This window comes from Eleutherodactylus coqui, chromosome 5, assembly GCF_035609145.1.
Source record: "Eleutherodactylus coqui strain aEleCoq1 chromosome 5, aEleCoq1.hap1, whole genome shotgun sequence".
Taxonomy (NCBI): Eukaryota; Metazoa; Chordata; class Amphibia; order Anura; family Eleutherodactylidae; genus Eleutherodactylus; species Eleutherodactylus coqui.
The window spans coordinates 38,511,595-38,528,932 of NC_089841.1; the positions used below are offsets into that span (position 1 = coordinate 38,511,595).

At 44.0% G+C, this 17,338-nt stretch overlaps 1 protein-coding gene across 1 annotated transcript in view; it reads left to right on the forward strand.

Moving 5' to 3' along the window:
* Nucleotides 1-7,385, forward strand: part of LOC136629119 (zinc finger protein 182-like) — a 98,829-nt gene extending 91,444 nt beyond the window's left edge. The window contains exon 12 of the mRNA XM_066605255.1: nt 3,027-7,385. Coding sequence (XP_066461352.1) covers nt 3,027-4,522 — 1,496 coding nt within the window. The 3' untranslated portion in view covers nt 4,523-7,385. The remainder of the gene's footprint in view (nt 1-3,026) is intronic.
* The last annotated feature ends 9,953 nt before the right edge of the window (nt 7,386-17,338 follow it).

Genomic DNA, 17,338 nt, shown 5'->3' on the forward strand with positions numbered 1-17,338 from the left:
AAATAATATGAGACCCAAGGACTCGTTTAATTGAAAATTATGAGGAGTATGGAAGAATGGGGAAAAGGAGAGAGGGGAGGGGAAAAGGAAAAAGTAAGGTAAGCTAAATAAAACATATAACCAACTTAGAAGACATGTTCATCCACGTTTTCCACATAACATCATATTTTTGTATGGAGTTGTTTCTAAGGGCTAAGATTTTTTCATAAATGCTATATTCCGAGGTGATTTGGATCAGTTCTTTTAAGGAAGGGATTTCAGCTGTTCGCCGTCTCCTAGCCATGAGCAATTTGGCTACCAATAAGATAAGACTAAACTGGTGATTTAAATTTCTTTAGATCTAGTAATAATAAAGCCGTATCCGGCCTAAAAGGAATTTCTTTCTCCTCAAGTTTGTTTATCAGGGAGAAGGTTTCTCTCCAAAATGGCATAATAAATGGGCATGACCAGAAGATATGTAGGATAGAGCCTTCCTGTCCACAGGCTCTCCAACATAAGGTGCGGCCTTAGCTTTTCTGACACTTGCCCTACAGTTTCTGCAGACTGCATTATATTCTTCTTTAGATATTCTCCCCTCTTTCCATTTGATAAACCTATTTTTCTTTCCTCTTTACATGTGTGCAAGTTATGTGTTCACCCATTCTGGTCTCTTTAAATGCTTCCCATTCTTCCTTCTTTTAGGGATTTCTCTCCTTCTGATCTTGTCCTTCCTCCAGTCTGGCCTGGATGTGGAATTAGCCCTCATTTCTCTGAAATAAGTTTTCTATCTTATCCATTTTTTTCCAATGGCCTTTAGCCTCTGAGTCCTATGTCAAAAACGTTTCTCCAAGACGATGCACATACGGTTCATCTGTACACACTTCCTATGTTCCTTTTGGGAGCTCAATTTGTTATTTGATGCTCTCGAGTCTTCCGCCTTTAAGCCTCTGAGGAATATCACAGCGCAGCTCATTTCTTGGAGTTTGGCCTTCTAGGTTAGGATAACCTCAATGAAGGAGGTCTCTAAGTTGGCAGCTCCCTCTTGCTATTCTGCCTTCCTAATTCTTCATCAGGGCTTGGTGATTCTATGCCCAATGCCTTCATATTTTACTATAGTTGTTTCTGGCTTCCACCTTACCTAAGGACTTCTATTGCCATACTTTAGTCCCTCACCGTCCCATCCCACGTACTGTAGGTCTCACTACATATACTGTACGTTGTGCAGACTATTTGTCTGCATTTGGCAGCCATATCTTCCTTCAGGCACTCAGACTCTCTCTTTGTCATTCTGGACGGTTGATGTAGAGGGTTTCCAGATTCAAATGTGACCATATGCAGGTGCATTCCCTCAGCCATTCGTAGGGCTTACCGACTGAATGGTCAACATCCCCCCCCCCTCAGGATTTCAACACCCTTTATCTGTTCATGAACAGTGTAGCACCAGATCTCAGCCTCTCAGATTTACAGAGCTGCCACCTGTTCATCTGTCCACACCTTTGCATTGGCAGATGTGGGTCTTGGTCTAAAGGTTTTGCAGACAACGGTATCTCACCATTCCACCTGAAAATTCTCATTGTGTTTCCCACCACAGGGACTGCTTTAGGACATTCCATAATAATCTTTATTTGTATAGCGCCAACATATTCCACAGCGCTTACAAAGACAGGGGGAATACAGAAGGACAAATGTACAAAAATTACTGAACCACGGTTACATATAGTAATCAGTTGATGGAAACAGTAGGGGTGAGGGTCCTGCTCCAACAAGCTTACATACTACATCTAATGGGGTGATACAGAAGGTAAAGGGTCTGGAGATGTGGACAGTGAGGGATGCTATACACATAAACAATGGTCAGACGTTTAGCCGTGTGACGGCAGGATCGGTATGACTGCAGGGTAGTTGATGGTGGCTAGCAGGGATTGCAGCCAGTAGGTCTGGAAGCATATTATCAGGCGAAGTACAGAGGGGTTGGTTTAGGGGATGTGGTATGCCTCCCTGAAGTGGTGTTTGTAGAGCATTCCTGAAGTTCTGTGAGTCCTGGATTGCTCGGGTAGCCTTTGGTAGTGCATTCCAAAGGACTGGTGCTGCTCTGGAGAAGTCTTGGAGGCGGGAATGAGAGGTTCGAATTAAAGGGGCGCTCAGTCTGGTTTTGTTAGCAGAGCGGAGAGCCAGGCTGGGTGATGGATTGAGATGAGGGAGACAATGTAGGGGGGCGCTGCGCTGTGGAGGGCTTTATGGATGAAGGTAGTCAATTTAAATTGAATTCTGTATTTAACAGGCAGCCAGTGCAGTGACTGGCACAGGGCAGAGATGTCCAAGTAGCGGCCGGACAGGAAGATGAGCCTGGCTGCCGCATTCAGGAAGGATTGGGGAGGGTAGAGTCTGACATAATCTTGTGTCCCCAAGGAAACAACTAAGAAGAGAGTATTTTGTCTTACTGTAAAATCCTTTCTTGTAGTCTTTATTGAGGGACAGCATCCACCCGTTTTTTTTCTCCTCTTACTGGGCCCTTCTGAGTTGTAGCATGTTTTGAGTTTGTTCTTTTGACATTGGTTACTTTGAAGCTTGTGTTTCTACTGTTGTCCTACAGACTATTTAGCCAAGTGCTGGTATGACCGGCATAGAAGGAGCCAACTTTTTTTTCGTCTTAGTGTCATGCCTATGTATGTATGTGTCAGGGAGTGTATGAGATGGACACCACCTCATAGCACTGACTCACAGGAACACTTATGATTCTCCACTGAGCATTTACTAGAATAGTGGTGACAGGTTCACTGATACATGAACCTATGAAAATAGAGGCTTCACCACAGAAGGAGAAAACTGCAGAAGAACATCCTGTGGCCAAACATCATGATTTACTGGTCCTCACTGTGAGGTTTACTGTTAGATTGTGATCTGTTTTTTCACCATTATCTTAGTTACTAAATACTATGTGACTTGTAATTTGCAATGAAATGTTTATATAGAAATGTTAAAATATTTATATAAATTTTAAGCTTTTTTGATTAATAAAATAGTAAAATCAGCTTTATTCTTGCCAGATGATGATATCGGGAGTTTGGAGGGGTATCTGATATCCGCAGATTGTAAAACAGAGGATTGTGGTATCACACAAGATACGTATGAAGAACCTGCCAATATCCCAGATATAATCACAGCCCTTCACAGCAAAGATCCATCATCTGATCCTCTTATACAGGTCCCATCTTCTGATTCATCTCAGACTGATAAGCAGAAGAAAAGTCACAAAAGGGGAAAACATCAAAGAGCTCACACAGGGAGGAAGACATTTCCATGTTCAGAATGTGGGAAATGTTTTAGAAACAAAAGAGAATTTATCAGACATTGGAGAACTCACACAGGGGAGAAGCCATTTTCATGTTCAGAATGTGGGAAATGTTTTAAACAAAATTCACAACTTGTCATACATCAGAGAAATCACACAGGAGAGAAGCCATTTTCATGTACAGCATGTGGGAAATGTTTTACATGTAATTTATATCTTGTCATACATCAGAGAACTCACACAGGGGAGAAGCCATTTTCATGTTCAGAATGTGGAAAATGTTTTAGAGAGAAAAGAAAACTTGTCCAACATCAGAGAATTCACACAGGAGAAAAGCCATTTTCATGTTCAGAATGTGGGAAATGTTTTAGAATGAAACTGCAACTTGTCCAGCATCAGAGAATTCACACAGGAGAGCAGCCATTTTCATGTTTAGAATGCGGGAAATGTCATAGAAACAAAGTAGAACTTGTCAGTCATGGGAAAACTCATACAGGAGAGAAGCCATTTTCATGTTCAGAATGTGGGAAATGTTATAGAGAGAAACCACAACTTATCAGACATTGGAGAATTCACACAGGAGAGAAGCCATTTTCATGTTCAGAATGTGGAAAATGCTTTTCTTATAAGCCACACTTTGTCGCACATCAGAAAACTCACACAGAAGAGAACCCATTTTTATGTTCAGAATGTGGAAAATGCTTTTCTTATAAATCACACCTTGTTGCACATCAGAGAACTCACACAGGGGATAAGCCATTTTCATGTTCAGTTTGTGAGAAATGTTTTAAAGAGAAATCAAGCCTTGTCAGACATCAGACAATTCATGCAAAGAAAAAGCCAATTATATGTTCAGAATGTGAGCTATCTTTTACCCACAAATCAGATTTTCTTAAACATCAAAGAACTCACACGGCGATGTACCCATTTTCATGTTCAGACTGTAAGAAATGCTTTAAAAAGAAATCAAACCTTGTTGTACATCAGAGAACTCACACAGGAGAGAAGCCGTTTTCATGTTCAGAATGTGAGAAATCTTTTACCCACAAATCAGATTTTCTTACACATCAAAGAACTCACACGGCGATATACCCATTTTCATGTTCAGACTGTAAGAAATGCTTTAAAAAGAAATCAAACCTTGTTGTACATCAGGGAAATCACAAAGGGGAGAAGCCATTTTCATGTTCAGAATGTGATAAATCTTTTACGCGGAACTCAGATTTTCTTAGACATCAAAAAACTCACTGAAGGGAGGGGGCGTGGCCTGGATGGCGGCAGGAGCAAACACGGAAAATGGAGCATCGTTGACAGTGACCTCGCAAGGCTACAAAACAAAAGCAAAGAAGGACTTTAAACTCACCGGCAGGCAGGAAAAAAAGATGAGACCGATGTAGGAAGGACCACGGAGACTAACGGAGTTCTTTCCGGTGTGAGACCCTAGAGTAGAGCCGGCGGTGCAAGCTATAGTTGCAGACCAGGGGAAGATTCTTGAGGTGGCAGTCTCTGGGGATTTCCTTTAATGAGAACAGGTTAAGCTGGCTTCTCCGATTTCCCCCTCCCCTCCCACACAGAGAGAGAACTGGGGAAGCAGAGCAGAAAAAGGGAGCTTCAGAGAAGCTGTAAAGCCTCTGAGCCCCATATGCAAGATGACGCCCGCAGCGCTTCTGGGGGGAGGGGGGAGGTGGTATTGAGAAGAGAGGAGTAGCAGGAAAGGGACTCCCTCCCAAAACCAGTAAAATATTGCCAGCCGCACCACAAAGAGAAGAGAAAGCGGGAGGGTGCTGGCAACAAAGAAGAAAGGATAGGGGAGGAGCTGAGGATGCACAATCCGTGAACCCCATTAATGAAAAGGCACCGACACCACCACAGGGAGGAGGGGAAGAAGCTTCTCATGGAGATACACAGAGAAGTGAGACACATACAACTCATGCAGAATGTGAGGAGAGAGCAACAAGGGAAAGAGTTCAAGATAGAGAACCAATACTTGATATTAACTGCACAAACAAGCATCACAATGTTTTATAAGGGAGATCACCCTAGCATTGAAGGGGTCTCTGCAGAGAAAGCTGAAAGCTATGCATACATCCATTAACTCCTCATAGAATCATAGAAATGATACAAAAATGGGCGAAGTGACCAGTTCGCACAACAACCTGATAAATGATCACTACAGGTTAGAGAAGGAGCTTGAGGCAGTAAAAAGCAAAATGGCCGATTTGGAAGACTGGAATTTCCACAACAATATTAAAATACGCAGAATAGCAGAGACTGGTTCAGCCAGCAGCACACAAAGAATATGTGTAAGGCTTAATCAAGAACTTTCTCCCTGAAATCTCACAAGAAGGACACATTGTAGAGAAGATACATAGGCTGCCACAGCCAAAGGCGATCACGGCAGATCTCCCTAGGGACCTGATGGTGCGTATTCACTATTAATACACAAAGGATATGCTGATGTATGATGCAAGGAAGCTAAAAACCCTCCCTTATGAAAATGTCAGGCTCTTCACAGACCTGTCCCAAGCAACCAGGACAATGAAAAGAAAATTTGCACAAATCACCAATGTACTCCGTGAAAACAAAATAATGTATAACAGGTGATTTCCCATCAAACTAATACTGTCCAGAGATGAAAGAAGCATTGTTATTTTTTAACCCAGAAGAAGGGATGAAAATTATCCAGAGCCGATGCCTGGAAGGCCACAACCAATAAAGCCCATCTGACATTGAGCAGGAATGGCAAAGCAGACCCCACAAAGCTCCTGAAAATAGGCATTCTCATAGTCCACCTCACTAAAGCAGATATCGGAGAGAGATGAAAAAGTCCAAATTCGGGAACAACACAAGAAGAGGTCACTAACTAAAAATGGCCAAACTTACTTTCCCCCAAATAGAACCTGCTCCCAAGGAGCAGTGAGTGTGCCCAGGCGGGAAGATGGATCGACATAGAGTATCACACCGATGCTCCCAAATTTAGACACCCTATCCCCATAAATTGAATTTTTTCACCCCTAATCCATCCAAGAACTCTCCTTAACACAAGAACCTCTCAATCTCTGATCCAGAAGGAAAGCTGGACAAGCAAACCCTCCTTCTATATAAAGAATCCCGGAAGAAATCAAGGAAGCAAAATCCTCAGCAATTTTTAAAAAATCCACCATGAGTATAAATTTACCATATATACTCGAGTATTAGCCGACCCAAGTATAAGCCGAGTCAATAAGTTTTACCACAAAAAAAATGGTAAAACTTACTGACTTGAGTATAAACCTAGCTATACTCTAGTATATACTAGATAAAAAAAATCCCACAATACTCCCCTCCCAGCTGGCGTCTGTGTCCCCGGCGGTGCAGCAAGCTGCTTCAGACTTCTCCCCGCTGTCATCTCACTGGCGCGGTTTTAAATTCTCACCGCCATCAGAGCTCTGTGAGGAAGCGCTGTGATTAGATCACAGATCATCGCCCAAGAAACGCACTTCGAAAAGAGCTGCCGCCCCAAAACTCCACAATTTATTTTGCATTCTAAAAAATATATAAGGAAAAGTTGTTCTCCTTCATTGTTAAATGAATTTGTATGTATGTGTGTATATATATATATGTATGTAATAGCTTTTGCCATTGTCCCTGCGGTGTCTGTTATTTCCGCCCAGTGACAACTAAGTGGCCCATGTACAGGACACTCTTATTGCGGCGATCATCCTGCCTTAGGCGGGGGATACCCCTCTTCCTGCTGATAGGGCTAGATTTCCCCTTTTTCCCTCTTGGTTGTGTTTGATGGGTTTTGTGTTATACGTGGGACTTACTGGTGTTTATTCATGTGACCGTGCTGGCTGCGATGCGTTATCGCTCTGCATGAACGTAATATTATACCAGCGAAGCTCTAGAAGGTATTTTTTGCATGACATGTTGCAGATTCTACTGGTATCATTGTTGGTTACATGAGTTTTTGTTTTGGTTTCATTGCTTTAAATTGTGTTGTTTTTTTTTTCTTTTTTTGGAAGGCAGATTTACGAAAAGCAACAATTCTAACACTGGCTCTGTTTTACAAAATCTGCGTCATTTACCATGAAAGTTAAATGAATGCAATATTGTTGCAGCTTGGGTGATTATAAACATGATGATTTCCATTATGTGTCTTTTCCTTTTTTTATTAAAAAAAATTATTTTTAGGTTAAACTTACTGTTTTTGCTCCTCTTGGCACAGAATGCTGGTGATACATTTGTTTGCTGGCTGTACTCAGTCGTTAGGGTATTTTCCCCATGGATCTTCTGAGTGTTTCTTTAGTGCCTTCCATTTATGGACCTCAGACTGCTGCTGTCTATTGTTCTGACATACTCCTGACTTTGTCTTGTTTGTGTTTTTTGTCCTGCTGTCTCCATCTATTCCCGTTTTTCATTTTATACATATGGACATATACAAACCATCCACAAATTCGGCCTCCAATACCATCTCTACGCTGATGACACCCAACTATACACCTCCTCCCGTGACATCTCTGAACCCTTCCTCCAAAATACCACAGACTATCTGTCCGCTGTCTCCAATATTATTTTCTCCCATTTTCTCTAACTTAATCCTTCTAAAACTGACCTTTTCTTTCTGCCCTTCAACCGACCTCCCCATAACATCTCCATTCTAGTGTCTGGCACCATCATACCCCTAGACAGCATGCCCTCTGCCTTGGGGGTCACACTGGACTCTGACCTCTCCTTTACCTCCCACATCCAATCTCTGGCCTGAACATGCCACCTGCACCTAAGAAATATTGCTAAAATCCGTCCGTTCCTCACGACGGACACGTTAAAGACACTTGTTGTCGCCATCATCCACTCCCGACTTGTCTACCTCAACTCGCTCTTCATTATCCTTCCCCGCACCAGACTCTCTCCTCTCCAATCCATACCAAACACGGCAGGTAGTCTTATTTTTCTATCCAGCCTCCGCATTATGCCAGTCACTGCATTGGCTGCCCATCCACGCAGAAATACATTTAAACTCACACTCACACACAAAGCTCTCCATGGCGCTGCGCCACCTTACATCACTTCCCTCCTGTCCGTACACTACCCAGACCGCACATTCCGATCCGAAACACACTCAGACTACTTTGCTGACCATCAGGAACTGCTGTTTCTGGTTGGCGCAAACCACAGGAACTGCACACTCGTAGAGACGGGGAATTCCTCCTATCTTCCCAGTCCCTCTGCTCCTGCCGCGGGATGCGGTGGTATACCATGGTGTACTTTGCGCAGCCAGTGGCTTACATGTATAACCCCCGCTGACCTCTCTGCCTCTTCTTCCTGTGGCGGTGAGCGGCTGGACATAGAGAGCTACCCCGGTTTTCCTCCAGAAACACCTTCTCCTGTAGTGAAACTGCTGGTTGCTGCAGATCTGGATCTAGAGACATTGCTGGGACCTGTTTGATGACTGCGGTCTGGTGAGGCCAACCTACACTTTTTCTTAAATATCTCTGTAATACATGTGTGGGACCCAATAGCTTATGTTAATCCCTTGATGCTGGGACTATACTTACTCAACATCCAATATTACCAGTGCAGCATCCCATAAGAAGACCACGGACACGTGACATACGTGGGGAGCTGGGAGGGTAAAGTGATGATTTGTCACAGCGGCACTTACCAAATGTTTTCCCGGAGGGAACACATGCAGCCAAGTCCAGAGTATTACTGCCTACTCTCTAGCTCCATTGAAAACAATGTGAGAACATGACAATCTCCTGCTGCAGCTGTGACAACCATGGCAGAGATGAAGGAAACCCCTGCAGTGATGAGAAGCTCTTACCTTGTGAAAATACCTCACATCCAGGGGTTTTCAGAAGGACTGCGATGGCGATATCAGGCCGTGACTCACGGACCATTATCATCAGCACCAGTGTGCAGGAGCACTGACTATCTTCCACTAATCAAGAAAAGGTCCTGCGTTCTCGGAGTGCTGATGAAGGAATGTGACACAATATAGAATCTGCCAATGAATAGTCAAATGACACATACTTAGGAGGAGGGGGGTATGTAAGTAACAGAAGCCCCCTTCTTAAAGTGTCCTAGGTAATGCAGAAACCACGTCGTCAGTCAGGATAAGACATGGAAATTCCTTTATTCTGGCTGACAATGCAGTTTCTGCATTACCTAGGACACTTAAAGGAGGGGGCTTCTGGGGGGCGTGTCCTGACATCCCTTAATGGCGGACACCTTCTGCTAGAGCTCTGGCAAGCCGAGAGGAAACAGAGCGGACTAACTCCTTTAACAGCCAGAGACCACCTCGCAAATCCGGCTACAGCTTCCTGAAGCTCCGTACCACAAGCTGATAACCCGACCAGCCCGTGAAACGCCGGTAAGAGGGGAAGAGAGCCAAGACAACACCGCGATCTACCTGTCCCTGGGAGCGGCAGCGGGCGAGAGCTGCGGCTCATCAGCGGCGTCCCCAAGATTACCCCAGAGAACACTCTGCAAACTCGACCACAGCTCCCTGAGACTCCGGGACTTAACCCGATGGCCCAATCAGCCCGCAGAGTTCCGGAGAGAGGGGAAAGAGGAGAAGAGAACCCAGACCCCCCAGTGGTCCATCTACCTCTGGGAGCGACAGCAGGCGGGAAACGAGGGCCGTGATCCACCAGTGTCCTAGAACAGAGGTCCCCAACTCCAGTCCTCAGGGACCACCAACAGATCATGTTTTCAGGATATCCTATAGTAGGAACTCCTGTGGCAACGTCTGAGGCACTGACCATAATTACATCACCTGTGCAATACTGAGGAAATCCTGAAAACATGACCTGTTGGTGGTCCCTGAGGACTGGAGTTGGGGAACACTGTCCTAGAAGACACCCGCCAAGAATACCACCGAGCCGAAGGTAAGGCTGAACACTGCACAGAAAACAGCGGCTGCCAAACCATCAATCCCCCGGCTTCCCATCAGTGACGAAGACGCCATTAGCCCCCCTCTGCAGGCTAAAAAAGCCACATGGAGATGATGGAACCGCATGTATTTGCCCATGGGTGTTTACTTAGGAATAAATAAACTGAAAGAAAAAAAAAAAAAAAATAGAGTCTTATTGTATGACTCTAATCTGTCATTGTTCATATTACACGAGTGGCAAGTGTTTTTGCTCTACAAGTCGAGCGTAAAATTTACGTTTCGAACATCCTTCTGATTACCAGTTATAGGTGTCTATTTACATCATAACTCCTCTTGTGATTGTTTGTGTGTGTTTTGTTCTTCTTTTCTTTTAAATAATTTAATAAAAGGTGTTTTTTAATTTTATCAGTTTGGAAGGTCCTAGTGGTAAACTTTTCAATCGACCGACTAGAGTTCGACAGAATACACAGAGCCTTGAGGGCACCAAACCCAAATGGGCCCCCCCAGAGGTGTAGTGCTAAAACTCCACTTTCATCGTACTAAATAACAGCTGATGCGTGCCGCTTGTTCCTCCCACAAATTAACCTTTCAAGGATTCGACTACCAACTATTCCCCGACCTGGCTCCATCTACTTTGTCAAAAAGAAAAGCACTGAAGCCATACCTACAGATCATATAACGAGAAAAGATCCAGTACAGATAGGGTTTCCCATTTAAATTGACTTTCTCATGCCAAGACAAAGTACACACAATTTTATCGCCAGATGGAGCCCGACGATGCTTTAAAGAATTAAACATCCAACAACAACCACCTCAACTGAACTCCATAGATTCTTCACCTGCACCCACACCGTCTTCAAGACCTACTTCTGGAAGCAAGAGAAACAACGTCCCTTGAAAACTACACAACCTCCCGAAGATGTAGTTGTGAGCGAAAAACAAGACTGCAAGAGATTGAACTTACCCATGCCCCCTTCCTTCCCCCCCATTTTTTTTCTTTTTCTTTCTTTCTCCCCCCCCTCTCTTCTCTCATGTTGTATGGACTTCCCATAACTCCCAAAAGACATGACCACCTTACAAGATCGTCGAGGGAAACGAAGCAAACGAAAAGAACCCCCTTTTTCTTTAGCCTATTTTTCCCTTCTCATATATACTTTACCCCCCTCCATTCCTACCCCCCCCAACTCCCCACAAGGTCCACTTGAATCTTCCTTACCACGAATATAAATGCATCACAGAAGGAGAAATAAAAAATTAAAAACAATCACAAAAAATGGCCGTTACTTACTGACTGTGGAGTGCATATAGATGCATCCTCCTCTCACCATGCAGGCAGCTGACTACCAAATGGAGGAGCCAATAACACCTGTGCGGGACACCGATAATAACACCCACTCACACTGCCTCTTGATAATGAGGGGGGTGGATGCTTGGTGTTCACTCCCACACATAGTGGATACAGGGTGCCAGACCATTCTGATATATGTAGTTCACCATGCAGACCAGCAACCTATTAATGACGCCATGATAATTTGGCGAGTTGCCCTGCATTTCCTTCAGTGAACCACATTGGTACTGCCACTCTGGGCTCCCCCTGGAGTCTTAATACCACACTGCATGTGAATGATAGATAATAAATAAATGCAAGGCATTGGTTAGATGTTGGCCAAGATACATAAGCCCACTAACCACTTCACGGTTCCTTGCGTTGTAGTGGGTCCCTACACTAGTATAAATGCATCACAGAAGGAGAAATAAAAAATTAAAAACAATCACAAAAAATGGCCGTTACTTACTGACTGAGGAGTGCATATAGATGCATCCTCCTCCATTTGGTAGTCAGCTGCCTGCATGGTGAGAGGAGGATGCATCTATATGCACTCCTCAGTCAGTAAGTAACGGCCATTTTTTGTGATTCCTTACCACGAACATTCAGCTTCATAAACCACCCCATCTCAGAGCTGATGTGGCGCCACCTCTGAAAACCACCCGGAAAACATGAGACTTTTTGGGTATACTGCTACTAAGGCAGGCATGCCTATAGTTCTTAGAGGTAGTTTCAACAGTTGGCCATCACCTGCTTTCCCCTCCCCCTCCCCTCCTGTCCCCCCCTCCAACCCCACATCCCATGGAGTGGAGACCCTGTGACAGCCTTTTTTTCTCATAATTCTAACCCCCGCTCATGGACTTAAAAATAATATCACATAATGTCCAGGGATTTAATTCCCCTCAGAAACGCTCAAAAGCATTTCGGTACTACAAGAGTAGACAGGCTGACATAATTTGCTTGCAGGAAACCCACTTCTCCAATTCGGCACCACGCCACCATCTTTCTTCTCAATACCCTACATTCTACTCAGCAAACGCACCAACCAAAACTAAAGGAGTAACCATCTGCTTCAGTAGATCAGTCCCCTTTTCACTTACCTCGAGTATTGCAGACCCTGAAGGCGGCTACCTACTACTAACGGGCTCTATTCAAGGTGTCCCAATAACTATTGTTTCCTACTACGCCCCAAACTCGAGGCAAATTCATTTCTTCTCGAAACTACTTGAACTAGTTAAAAATAACAAAATAGGCACTGTAATTCTTTGTGGAGATTCAAACTGCATACTTGACCCGAGTCTGGATAGGAACTCTACCTCCCTCCCAACCCACCCTCCACTACCCCAGCATTCAATCTCTCATAACTTTAAATCTCTCCTCCAACAAAACCATTTAGTAGACTTATGGCGGGAAATAAACCCAACCACAAAAGACGATACACACTTCTCAGCTCCACATACACTATATAGGAGAATAGATCATATCTTAGTTCCTGACACTTTCGTACCCCAAATACCACAATCAAAAATTTTATCAGTCCCATGGTCTGACCATAGCCCAATGTCCATCACTTGCCATTCCCTAATGTCCAAACCCACAAACACATCCTGGATTCTTAACGACTCCCTTATATCAATACCCGAAGTAATAACTCTACTAACGCCACAAATGGAAGAATATTTTGAAATAAACAGCCCATCCGCTTTCTCCCCTATTTCTCTTTGGGAGGCACATAAAGTAGTAATTCGAGGCCACCTGATACAAATAGCTGCCCGACGTAAATGAGAACGTCTTTCACAACAACAGAAATTGGAACAACAAGTTACCCAACTAGAAGAAACAGCCAAAAAACACCCAACCAAAAAAAACCTTCAAACACTATCACGCGCTAAAACCGAACTCGACCTTTGCCTCACTGACACCATAGAAAGAAAGTTGTGCTGGTCACGCCAACGATACTATGTCTTTAACAATAAGCCCGCCAGGCCATTAGCACATAGACTACGTTCGCACCCAGACAGGCTCTTTCTACAAAATACGAACCAACCAAAACAGAATAACAGCCAACCAAGGAGAATTCCAAAAATTCCTATCTAAACTATACTCCCAACATCACGCCCTCCCGAGAGAGAAAATTATCTCCTACCTCCAAGAAATATCCCTACCCAGACTGGAGCAAACATCCCTTGAATATCTTGCCTCCGAAATCACCCAAGAAGAGGTGACAAACGCCATTAAAACACTTAAAGAGTAACAAACGACCTGGTCCAGATGGATTTTGGCCCCTTATTACAAGAAATTTTCCTCAATACTAAGCCCCCACTTGGTAAACTACTTCAATGCAATAAAAGAAGGCAACCATGGCGGCCAAATGGCCTTATTGGCCTCAATATCCATTATACTTAAACCAGATAAAGACCCATTGGATATACAAAACTATCGCCCCATATCCTTAATAAATGTTGACGTAAAACTTCTAACTAAAATTCTCGCAGCACGCCTAAATGCAGCTCTTCCCTCACTAATAGGAGGAGACCAAGTAGGATTTGTCCCGGGCCGACAAGGCCCAGATAGCATCCAAAGAATAACCCACCTTACCCATCCCTGTAGGCCCAGAGGCATCCCAGCGATGCTCCTATCTCTCAACATAAACAAAGCATTTGATACCTTGGCCTGGGAGTATCTATTTTCAGTTCTTGTCCAATGGGGGCTCCCTGATGGGTTCCTATCATGGATTTGGATACTATATACTCATCCTAAAGCCTTCGTATGATATTGAGGTTTCTGCTCCGACACATTTCCGATCCGCCGGGGGACTCGCCAGAAATACCCACTATCCCCTTTACTCTTTATCCTGGCCATGGAACCCCTAGCAATTAAAATCCGCAACAACCCAAATATAAAAGGGGTCGAAATCGCATCAGTCCATCACAAACTCTCAATGTTCGCAGATGACTTGCTCATGCTTATAACCTCTCCCCATACTTCCCTACCCAACCTAATGGAGGAACTATCCAGATTCGGGTCAATATCTGGCCTAACCATCAACCAAACGAAATCTAAAGCATTTAATCTTACACTACCACCCGACGTGCTAAACTTACTCCGGGGGAACTTCCCCTTCCAATGGGCAACGGGCTCGCTGGGCTACCTGGGCATCCAACTAACTAACTCCTACATATCCCTCTCCTTCACATGACAAGAGTACTTCTAGGAAGTTGGAGTCACTATCACATATCCTGGATAGGGAGAGTTAATGCCTTGAAGATGACACTCCTCCCTAAACTACTATATTACTTTCGAGCGCTCCCAATCCGAGTACCTGGATATCTACTGAAGACTTTCCAACAAATATGTCTCTGATTTGTATGGAATGGATCAATCCCAAGAGTATCACGATCCACCCTATATAGACATAGACGGAAGGGAGATCTGGGAGTCCCAAACTATCTAAAATACTACCAGGCTGCCCAGGTGGCCCAATTGGGCCTCCTACATTCCTCCCACAATATCCCACTTTGGGTATCCTTAGAAGCCACCGAAATACACCCCCTTACAACAGACTCCATACTATGGGGGTCTGTGTTTGGGTGGGATCCAATCAACAACCCCATTGTCAACCACTCCCTCCATTTCTGGGACTCTATGAAATACTCAGGGAAACTGATATCCCCTCATTTACCCCTTGCACCACTACTGCGTAACCCTATGTTTCTACCAGGTACAGAATTGCTGCTGTCATGTGCGAACTGGACAAAAGCAGGCCTCACTAAATTATACCACTTATATTCAATAAACGGACCCACTCCCTTTCCTGCTCTACAGGAAAGATTTAATTTACCATCCTCAGAAATCTTCCGATTCCTGCAAACAAAAGATTTTATATCTTCCCTCCTCAAGAACACAAGCTCCCCGCTAACTCTAACACCATTCGAGAGACACTGTTACAAAAATCCACACGCAAGAGGCCTCATATCGCAAATCTACTCGGATTTAGTACACTCCTCTTTTCGAACACAACTCCCATACGTATCTCGCTGGGAAAGAAACCTCGGCAAAACCCTCCCTGAAGAAGACTGGACCCAAATATGGGACTCTACTAACAGCAGTGCCAGAAATATACTAATGCTGGAAACATCCTTCAAAGTTCTACTCCGCTGGTACCTAACCCCAGACCGTGCAGCCAACGCAATCCCCGGGCGACCTCCCAACTGTTTTCGCGAATGTTCAGCCTCAGGAGACATGCTTCACATCTGGTGGACCTGTCCTCGGGTCAAGAGGCTCTGGATCAGAGTCTACTCTTTAATATATTCAGTTACAGACCATAACATCCGCAAAGACCCTTGGGAAGCGCTTCTAAACAAATGCATAAACAATATCCCTTCCGACTCTAGGAAGTTTAATATCCTTTTTCTTCCTGGCCACGAAACAAGTAATTGCCCAATCATGGCGCAAAACTTCTCTAGACTTCACAGAAGTCAAACGCAGACTAGACTGGTATTTGATAATAGAAAAACTAACCTCCATTCTTGCTGACAAACATGAAAAATTTCTAAAAATATGGTCTCCATGGCTAGACTACTCATATCCCTCGCAAAATAACAGATTCCTGACTTCCCTATAAAAAACAGGAAAAGCAACAATCGATACCCGATTGCAACTATACAAACCAAGGCTGACTCTGGCGGCATCCACCCCATGGGAAACTCTCAACCTGTCTCAGCCCCCCCCCCCCCCCCCAAAAAAAAACCAAGTTAGGCCCTGGCCAGGCCGATTATACACTGTTTCTTTTATTTAACAGTCCAAAACCAAGATTGGGTTGGGATACAACAAAAGAGGATAACCTCAAAAGTTTCTAAAAATGTATCCCCTCAATCTAATCTACTTCTTATAAACTATGCTTGTTGTATACCAATATGGCTGTAACACTTTTCAGTAAAATGTTCACCACCTTACTGTAAACTTTGAAAACTTTAAATAAAAATACAGTAATAAAAAAAAAAAAGGAGGAGGCTTCTGTTACTTACACCCCCCCAAGTAAGTTTCGTTTGACTGTTCATTGGCTGATTCTATATTGTGTCACGTTCCTTTATCAGCACTCCGAGATCGCAGGACCTTTTCTTGATGGTTGTTTTCTGTGTCTCCTTTTTCATCCGGGGGAGCTCTCATTATTAAGAACCACCCAGTGTTTCAGCAGCTCTCCTTTTGAAGACAAAAGGATTAGAGTGACCTGGGTGAAGACTTTGCGGGATTGTGGCTTCCTAGTAGTATTTCTACTACACCCCAGGCATATATACTGATTGTATCCTTGTGACACTGGATCCCTGTGGCGCTTTCTATATTTTGTTTTGCATTTCTTTTCCACCAATATCTGACTGTTTAATGGACTTCGCACGTGAGCCACCCAGTAGTGGTGCTTGTAAATCCCCCTAGACCCACCAGACAGTCATCCCAACATCTGGACCTCCCTCGTATCCCTGATGAAACCTGCGTCATGTCACAGTTCAGTTGTTGAAAGCTATACAATCTTGTACAACATCCTTGGCTGTCAAAAATTGAGGGCATTAATATTGATGTGGGTCTTATACCGCAAGATATACAGAACCTTAGGGGCCACATCAGTGAGTCTGAAGAATGTATCTCCCAGCTAGAGGACAATATGGATGAATAAACACAAGTCCCATGTATAACACAAAAAGCAACCCCAAACACAACTAAGAGAGAAAACAGGGACATTTATCCCTATCAGCCAGGAAAGGAAAAACCCTGCCTAAAGTGGGTGATCATCACGACAAGAGCGTCCCGTACATGGGCTACCTAGTTGTCCCTAGGTGGAAATAATAATAGACATGGCAGGGACAAT